Below are 9,821 nucleotides of genomic sequence, written 5' to 3'. Positions count from 1 at the left end.
GGTCATTGTATAAACCTACACAAAAAAGTCAATAACAATATGAAATATATTTATTTAAAAATTATTTTAACAGGGTAATCTCCAAAATTAACAATAATTTTATAAACAGATAAAATAAATAATAGATAATAAGCTGCATAAAAATATTCTGAGATGACTTCATTGAGCTGCAAATATTGATTAAAAAAAATCCCATCAGATGTGAAGAATATTGAGTCGTTTATAACCCTTGTGCTCTCTTATGGGGTCCAGATGACCCCACTTTTAATGTAAACATGCTTAGGATAGCACAATAACTTCATAGTGACATTTATTTCATTTGTACAATTAAAAAAATACATTTTCCTAGTTTATATGGGACAGAGAGACCTTTAGAAATGAGACCCAGCAATAGAAAATTCAGAAAAAACATTCACTCGAGGCTAAATAAACAAAGATAAAATAAATAAATACATATGGAAGTAGATAAGCCTAATTCTAAGAGTTGTCAGTTTCTTAAATTGTAATAAAATTTTGATTTAAAGATTTTTAAATAATGGAACCTCTTGACTTAATCATTTTAAAACTCTATCAGCAGATACTTAAATTGTCACACTGAGGAGATAGAACGGAGTAAAAACATCTACAATTATTATTATTATTGTTTTTATTATTGTCATTTTTGAAAAAATCATATATATAGGTTCAGGAAGAGGGTAAACATGACAATATGGGGATGTTGTAAAAAAAAAAAAAATTAATTAAAAGTGCTGAAAAGTGTAAAAATGCAGACCAAAAATGACAATTGTTGTAAAAAAATAGCATAAGTTCACTAACTGTAACTTTACTTTGGTAAATATTAAAATATAAAAGTAAAAAACAAAAAAAACATAAAAGTTTTGAATTTTTGGGTTCAAAGACATTCTTAGCGATAACAATATTGACAGTTTTCAACCAAATTCATGCAGATTTCTTGTTTTCAAAAGTCTTTTTTTTGCTGTAAACCTAAACTTTCAGTCAAAAACCTCTCCTGTGGGCAGCCTCACCTCCTTTGTAGCTATGGAAGGATGACAGCATGGCGTTCACGGCTACGGCGACCGGCCCCACCGCAGCCACTGCAGCCTGCAGAGCCGCCTCATCTCCCCGGGGAAGGACGTGGAAGCTGGAGCAATAACCAGCCTTTCCCGTCACGGAATAGCGACATTTCCCATTCTAAGAACAACAAGAACAATTGTACAATGAAACATTATTCCTTAAATCCAAGTCGTCAGTTTATCCGTTTCCTGAAGCTTGACCTGATGTTCGTACGGGTAAAACTCCTCCGAGTCGACGCCGTTGTTCCGGATGATGTAGCTGTAGGATTTGGTGATGTAGCCCCCCCGACAGCCCATGTTTCCGTCCGCGGTGCTGCAGTCCACCAGGTTCTGTGGACTCAGTGGAACCAGGACTCCTGTTTTTTTCCTCAGCTGGCCCTCCAGAGCCCCCAGAGAGCTGAAGGCCCAGCAGGAGCCGCACAGACCCTATCACATAAAAACATTTAGACTGTGGTCGTTTTGCTCTTTTGGATCCTCTGCTGTCAGAACCTAACCTGGTTCCTGACGGGACCGACCAGGCCGCTCTTCCTCCAGTCCACGCTGGCTGGTGTTGACGCGCCGCTTGGTAACTTTAAAGTGTGATTACTGTAGTCGGCATGTTCCTCCATCTTAAAGCCGTTGAGATTCTCATTTATTTCCTCAGCTGTCTTAACACAAGAAAAAATATCATGTAAAATATGAAAAAACAACCAGATAAACATGACATTTAAAGGATCTGTTTCCACTGAAACAACTCCTGAGGTCAGAGGTCAACAACCTGCACCCCTTTATTCCTCCATTGTGGCTCTTCGAGTTTAAAGAAAAAGGCCAACAATTTAATATTAGGTTTGTAAGTCAAGTTTTGTTATTTGTTTTTTAGATTTTTTTTTTTTTACTCGACATGAATAAAAATTTATAATAATAATAATAATAATAATAATACATTTTATTTGTGTGGCGCCTTTCTTGGAACCCAAGGTCGCCGTACATAAAATAAATAAAAACAAACAACAATAATAATAAAAACAACATTCAAATTTACAATAAAATATGCACTTGTTGGCAAACAATGCAATCAAAATTATGGGTGGAGATAAGCAAGATGGAAATGATGAGTTCTCAGTTTCTTTGAGAAATGTGGGAGAGAACGGATGTTTCACAAAATCAAGAGCTTTAGCTTTAGTTTTCCTCCAAAATGAGCACATGTTAGAAAACTAACCAACATAATGGTAAGAGGTTTGATCTCCTGTCAGAGTGACTCATTATTAAAAGAAACTCTTATTTTATGTCTAGTTGATGCTCAAAACTAAAGAACATATAATTGCTCATCAATTTGTATCAGGATCCTATTTGATGCAGGTTGTATTTTATTTTGAAAGGAACTTGCATTAAGTGCTGTCAAAAGTAACATAATAGACATATGATACTGTTAAATTCAATTATTGTAAATATTTGAAAGTTACATTTTATAACCAGATGGATTAATAACCACAAAAACATAAATAAAGTGTATCAGGTTTTGGTCACCAAATGTCGCTTTTTAGTGTTAAAAGTTGCACATCCTCGATCTTAGCCACAAGTGTCCAGATACTTGTTCACTCTAGGTGTAAATTGCACAAAAAAGATACAACTTATATGATACTTTTGGGGGAAATTATTTGCTAATAGAGGAAAAAAAAAACATTAAACTTGTCAGTACAAAACCATCTGCATCATTTTGTCTTTTCAAAATTCAGCTAGACATTTTTAACCGTCTCAGGACCAAATAAAGTTTTATTAAAAGAAAAAAATGTGATATTTGGGGAAAAGTATGATATGGGGTTGTTATAGAATGGTTAGAATTTACCTGTTGCAAAATCTGCAACGCCTGGGTTAATTCACTTTAAAACTCCCCCGCTTTTCAGTTAAATTTGTTTAGAACATAACAATTTAATGAGACAAATCTCCCACGATGCATTTCACATTGAAGTTGTAGAATGGAGCGTGTTGTCCTGACCTGGACGGACGGACGCTGTGGTCGTGTTCTTGTGGAAGAGCCGGTATAAATAGATTTCCAATAGACAGTTTCCTACGTGTCTTATATGATCACAGTCATGCTTTTGTGTCAGTAGTCCTTTTTGGGGGCGGGGATGGGTAAATGGAGGGGAGTGGTAGGGGAAAAGGGGTGGGTTAGTTACAATTTAATTTTTGTAACGTAGTTTCTTTTAAATAAAAATGTTAACAATTATTTTTAAATTTTTAAATTTCAAAAATTTATATTTATATTGTTTAACTGTAACAGCTTTTTTCAATAAAAATGTTTAATTTAATTTAATTTGATTTGATTTGATTCCATTCCATTCAAACTGATTTGATTTATTTTGATTTTTTAATAATATTTATTTTGATTTGATTTAATTCAATTTGATTTGATTTGAATTTATTTGATCTGATTTAATTTGATTTGATTTTGGTGAGAGGAAGAGGGGTGAGGCTGCCTCACGTTAACAGTCCCGCCCACAACTCAGGGACAAATTCCTAATGAAGTCCTGCCGCTCTGCAGAAACTATGTCCTAGAAAACGACATTGTTTTTAAAATTTTGACTAAAAGTGGCATAATCCTAAATGATCGACCACTGGGAACACTTTGAAAATGGATCAAAAGATGATCAGAGAGGGAATTTAATGACATCAACATTTAGTCTTATTTTCATCACAGTTGATTGGTGAGTTGTGCAAAAAGGGATGAAAGTTCAGAACTTCCAGATTTTCCAAGCTCATCCCTTAAAAAGAAGATGCTGTCAACATTGTGTAAATGTTGCGTTTTATTACTATTTTAAAATAGTAATACATTTTGTAAATTAACATAACATTTATGTAAAATTTTATAAAAAAAACTTTAATTTGCTGAATTGTTTTTGTCATAAAGCTTTGAAACTCTATTCAGAGTTTGTTGCATTTCCTTGAATCCCTCAACTTTTCTCTGTTTTCCTAATATTTCCATCAATTTGTTTTTCTTAAAACTTATTACGTTTATTTTCTAAATCTTAGTTTGGATTCTTGCCTCGTTTTTATTAAAATCCTGCTACGTTGTGTCCGTTGGATGTCATTCTTGTTTCTGCTGCTCTGCTTTCGGGCTCATCCGCTTGCAGTTGCAGTGGAAACTAATAGAACTGTCATGCGCTGTCCTCTGACTGCGGGCCAAGAAGCTTGCTTGTGTGTCCCGCTCGCGTCTGCCAGATTCCTGCCGAGTCGACACGTCACAGCCCAACCCGGCTTCAGGGTTTCATTGCTGTTTTTTTCAGCAAAATAAAACCCTCCTCATGAAACCATTTTTTCATTTCCAACTTACCTTTGAGTACTTTTATGCAATAATCCTCTAAATAAAATCAGATCCTTTTGTTTCCAAGAAATGTATACACTTACTTTATCTCCCAAAATATAATTTGGATGTTTTTAATAAAATGAAATTTAACTGGTTAGGTAAATTCAACAGTTACATTAATTAAAAAAATCAATACTTCTAAGCTGAGCAATAATTCAGTGCATTCAAATGTGACTCCAGATATTACACGACTGTGTTGATGCTCTCAAATGTCGACGTTAGCTTATAAATTCATTAGCCCTCGCAGACATACTGCTGCTCATATGAGAGTTGTGTAACATGACAGTGATTGTCCAGGCTCAGCCGGGCCCAGGCTGGATTAAACTAATCAGATTGGATGCAAAGAGATTGGAATTGCTCTATAGGTTTTGGTTTTAAAGAAGCGCACAGAATGCAGGTTTAAGTGCAGATTAACGGCGCCGCACGGAGACATTGGGTTTGCACAAACATCAACTGTGGATGCTCTTTAGAGTGTTTACATGCTGTGTGGATTAACATTTTCAATCGCTATCTGGTGGTGTGTTGCTCTGCACAAAATTTTGTTCATGAAACAGTGAAGGAAACTTAAAATATTTGAAGTAAAAGTTATGTAATTAATCTAAATATGATTCATCCAGTGATTTGAGACAAAAAAAAGACTTTTGTAGAGAACTTTCTTTATATTGACTACTGTCCAGATGTGCAGAACTATATATATCAAATTACTACTTATTTCATGTTTTTCTTGGAAATACTATTCAATTGATGCAGTTTTGTTGGTATGAATGTTATTTATTACCCAGACTTCCCTCTTCCTGGCCATCTCATTCAGCTCTTTTGAAGGAATACTAAAGCCCTTCACTATGGACTTTACATATGGCCACTAAGATTCAAAACCGCAGCTGAAAGGATTAACCGCAACTGCATGTTTGCAGAAAAATCAAGTCTCATCATATCACAAAATAAATCTGACCAAAAAAATTTAGGTTTGCAAATGTGTAAAAATAGATCTGTATGCCCATAAAAAAGATTTGCATTTGTGAAATAATAAGTTTTTTTTTAAGATTTTTTTTTTTTTGCAGATGCAAAGCAAAAAAACTGTGTGAGCTCCTGAAGTTGCGGTTGCAAATTCTTTTTGTGTCTTTATACGTCTTTATGATTGGATGGACACAAATCAAACTGTCCAATCAAAGAGCAGGTGGCTTCCTGCATGGGGAAAGATGAATCAACGTGTGTTATTTTCCTGATCAATCTCCTTTTAGGTGAGTGGAAAACGTAAATCAATAGAGAAAAAAAGGGTAAGCAGAGTTTTACCATGTCCGACAGGTGGTTGAGTCCTAGAGTAAAGCTGTGATTTCCCATTGAAACGTTCTGGTTGTGTATCATCACCAAATTCAGGTTCTTCTCCCAAACGGCTCTTCTGAAGCTCAACTCAGTCTGGAAAATATTAAAAAGCACTACTTTCATAAGCATTTAACAATAGGGGGAGAATGTGTTTTTTTATCCCCAAAACGTACCTGATTTCTGTAACTTTTGTCATGTTTATGTTTCCACTCCTCCCACAAACGGTTCACATCAGGAACGGAATGACTGCAGACCAAGAAAGCCAGAAGCAGAACGGCACAAAACGAATGCATCCTGCAAAGAACCAAAGATATTTCAAGGAACTTTTTTGACTAATCTTAACTTAAACAACAGTGGACGTTTTTGAGGTTTATACGATTTTTTTTGTAAAATGTCTGCAATTTGAAATATTTCAATTTGTCTAAAAAAAAATTTTATTTTTTGAGTTAATCACACTCACCGCTAAGCGTTATATAGAACAACATTTGATGACATTGAAATATTACAGTTGTGCTCATAAGTTTACATACCCTGGAAGAAATCACGATTTCTTGGTCATTTTTCATAGAATATGAATGATAACACAAAAACTTTTTTCCTAGTTAGTTTTTGGATCAAGCAATTTTTTTGTCAAAAAAATCTCCTTTTAAATCTTGATGACAACAGAAGCTTCCCAATTTATACAAATCCAAAGTTTACATTCCCTGACGACTTTGTTCTGAAAATATGATACTAAAGGATTTGGACCATCCTTATCTGTGACTCGTTTGCTTGTGTGTGCACAAAAGGTTTTGGAGTTTCTGGACTCCCAACAGACCTTTCATCCAGGGTTGCACTGACATTTCTGGATCCTGGGTCATGAGAAAAGCTAAACAGTTATCAAAAGATCTACGGGAAAAGGTAACCGAACTGTTCTAAAAAGGAAAGGGACATCCAAGGAACTGTGGAGGCAGTGCATGGGACACACTTGGACATTTCGACATGACAACACTCCAAAACACAAGGAAAAAGTCCACCCGTCATCTGTTACAACCAAATAAGGTGAAGGTTCTGGAGTGGCCGTCTCAATCTCCTGACCTCAGTATTATGGAGGCATTCTGGGGGAGATCTCGAACGGGCCGTTCAACCAAGACAGCCCAAAAGTTTAAAGGAACTTGAGGTTTTCTGCTGAGAAGAATGGGCCGCTTTACCATTAGAGAGAATAAAGAACCTCATCCACAATTACCATAAGAGACTTGAAGCTGTTATTAATACAAAAAGATGCAAGACAAGGTATTCAGAACTTTTGAACAGGGTCATTTGGGAAGTTTCTGTTGTCTTGTGTACCCAATACATGATCAGAGTGTACGTAACACAAAAAGTCCGTAGATCTGTTATGTTGAATTTTTACATTTGTTGTCAAAGCCTTAAGTTTTTAATTGTTTCACATTTGGTCCTAATTGACGCTCATGAACTAGATAAATAATTTTTATGTATTACAAAATCAACACAAATATGAATTATATTAAATTCATATTTGGTGTAAGATTACACCATAAACCAACTTTAAAATGTAACTTTCTGTGGATTCAGTTTTTACATCCAAACAACACACTTTTTATCATTAAAAATTTGACATTTACAGAGCTCAAGTTTGTGGAAGTAGTGTCATAACCGTGTGTAGTTCAGTTCTTATAATGAATCAACAGACAAAAAACATTTTCTATTTCCCGTAAATCACACTGATGAGAACTCATGTAAACCCAGCAGCTCAAACAATTCCTGTTAGGTTGCTCTACATTGGTACTTTCTATGCTAGCAGTGTTAGCATGCTATCTATAGAAAAACTGAATTTGTATAAACCGTCATGCTACGGTCACAAATACAACAGCCACCGCGTGATGGGGAGGCATTGGCAGAATCTTTGAGATTAGCTGCTGCCCGATTTAAAAAAATGTCAGGCAACCAGGCGGCCAACAGGAGTCGAGGATGAGGCTATTACCAAATTGGGCTCCAGCCGGGCAGCCGAGGGGTGGTGGCAGCCGGATCGCCGGCCAGCAGAAGCTCTGATTGGACAGTGTGTAAATGTCTCCAGACGGCTTGATGTGGACGGTTGGGATTTGAACCAAAAAGGCGGGTCATTCTGCACCACTGGTCATTTACAACTCATATTTTCCGCACAGATTATAACCTTGTCAAATTTCAAATTTACAAACGTTTAAACAACATGTAAAAAGTAAAACTGGAATGTCGGTATTTTCAAATTATTTTATGCTGGTATTTTTTTTTGTGCTTGTTTGTAAACCCCCCCAAAAAGGGGAAATTTATTAAAAGTTACAAAATGCAAAACTTGAGAACCCAAGAACAATTTTCTTCCTTGCTCATAAAGTTAATTTGACAATTTTATTTGTATTTTTTTCTTTATTGGGGTAGCAGCATTTAAACACAGCCAATAAAAATAAAATAAAAATAAAAAATATGTAATTAAATGAAATAAGGTAAGTGTAAATAAAGCAGTCAAATTTTATTCCATGGGTTCTCCAGGTTTGTAAAGAAAAAAAAAAGATATACTACTACACATTGCTAAAACTCAATAGCAAAATTTTAGTTTTTCAAAACCTTTTCTTCAGAAATATTGTTATCATCTGCATTATGGATTGAAACATATTCCTTTTTACTGTCTGTTACATTTTTTACATCAATATTGCAAGTTATTAAATACAACATGATAGAAATAAAAAATCTAATTTTCATGATTACAAATCACAGCAAAAACAAGTAAAGTCATTTTTTGTGAACTTAAAGCATGAAGATAAAAGATGCATGTGAAGTTCTTCATTTCATCAATGTAACTACAGACTTAAATAATACTCACGTGTAAAAATAAACCAACATTTGATCAACTAATGAGAACAAAACTCAATTAGTTTATAATGTGGGTCTTAAAAATGTCACACAGAAAAACAATGACAGTGAAACCTTTGTTCCAATGAAGGAAATGAAGGCTGAGAAACTTTCACAGAAATCCTTTTACTTTCTTCTGAACAAATCTACTTGTATTCATGATTTTACTATCATAAGGAAAAGTGTCTGATAAATAAATGACAGAGAAAATCTGCTAAAACCGTCTAAAAACCTGCCAAAATAAGATTTTTACTCACTTTGATTAAGACTGTACGAGCCGCGTCGGGTTTCCGCAAAGAAAAGCAGTTAATTTCAGAAGAGTAGATGATCTTCACAGTCAAAACAGGAAGTTCTGTTTCCTCTTACAAACTCTTTCAAAAAACCGGTTTCTCGAGCCGATCGGCTGTAGCGGCTTGTCATGTGAATTTCATTTACCGCCAGCTGTGACGGCCCAAAATATCCCCCAACTATGTGGTGAAACTGAAAGAGCTTGAAGAACGAGAAATCTATGTTTAAAACACTTTTAATATGAATATATTATAAAACATATACACATATAAATTTATACATAATAATATAATACATTCCAGAAGAAATTCCTCAATGCTTTTGTTGTTTTTTTGTTACCCTTTTGCATTATTTCAGTTTTCACATGAATCTTTAATATACAGCGACTTCATGTTCAGTCTGAGAAATTACCCAGAAGCATCAAAGTGGTCATGACCACAGGGGAGCCGCTCTAATGAAACAAGTCTTATGAAGCCATGATGAGATGTTGAACTCTGCGTTTGGCTTCCGCTGCCGTTTGCGTGCGTCTCTGACCTTTGCCCTCCCAGAATCCGGGTTTGGACAGAGTTTTGCTGATGAACGCAGGTTCCCTGAGGTACCGGACCAGATGGCAGGTTTCTGACTCAGCACAAGCTTTGATAGCGCCGTGATCTCTGCAGTAGTGGTGCTTTTCCAGCATGAGGATCACCGCTGAGGTGTCTGAGAGGAAGATGCTTAATGCCCAATATGACTGGATGAGAACACTTTGCTTAAGCATGAGATGCACTCAGTTATACTCTGTAACTAGTATTTAGTAGTATTAGTATTGGATCAGTATGAGTGGGCATTGGGAGAGGTGTATTGCTCTGGTAGCAGCGTGCTTTGAGTGTCAAAGTGAGATTTTGACGTCTGGTCTGGTGCGTTGTCTTGGT

At 35.6% G+C, this 9,821-nt stretch overlaps 1 protein-coding gene across 1 annotated transcript in view; it reads right to left on the bottom strand.

Moving 5' to 3' along the window:
• The window catches only part of LOC112137541 (cathepsin K), a 10,534-nt gene extending 1,463 nt beyond the window's left edge, over nucleotides 1-9,071 (bottom strand). The window contains exons 1-6 of the mRNA XM_024259903.2: nucleotides 8,880-9,071; nucleotides 5,913-6,033; nucleotides 5,710-5,832; nucleotides 1,568-1,720; nucleotides 1,275-1,499; nucleotides 1,026-1,191 (exon numbers count right to left, since the gene is read on the bottom strand). Of these exons, the coding sequence (XP_024115671.1) occupies nucleotides 1,026-1,191; nucleotides 1,275-1,499; nucleotides 1,568-1,720; nucleotides 5,710-5,832; nucleotides 5,913-6,032 (787 nt within the window). The 5' untranslated portion in view covers nucleotide 6,033; nucleotides 8,880-9,071. The remainder of the gene's footprint in view (nucleotides 1-1,025; nucleotides 1,192-1,274; nucleotides 1,500-1,567; nucleotides 1,721-5,709; nucleotides 5,833-5,912; nucleotides 6,034-8,879) is intronic.
• Between the last annotated feature and the right edge of the window lie 750 nt (nucleotides 9,072-9,821).

The sequence above is a fragment of the Oryzias melastigma genome, linkage group LG11 (genome assembly GCF_002922805.2).
Source record: "Oryzias melastigma strain HK-1 linkage group LG11, ASM292280v2, whole genome shotgun sequence".
Taxonomy (NCBI): domain Eukaryota; kingdom Metazoa; phylum Chordata; class Actinopteri; order Beloniformes; family Adrianichthyidae; genus Oryzias; species Oryzias melastigma.
This window is presented reverse-complemented; position numbering and strand designations above follow the sequence as displayed.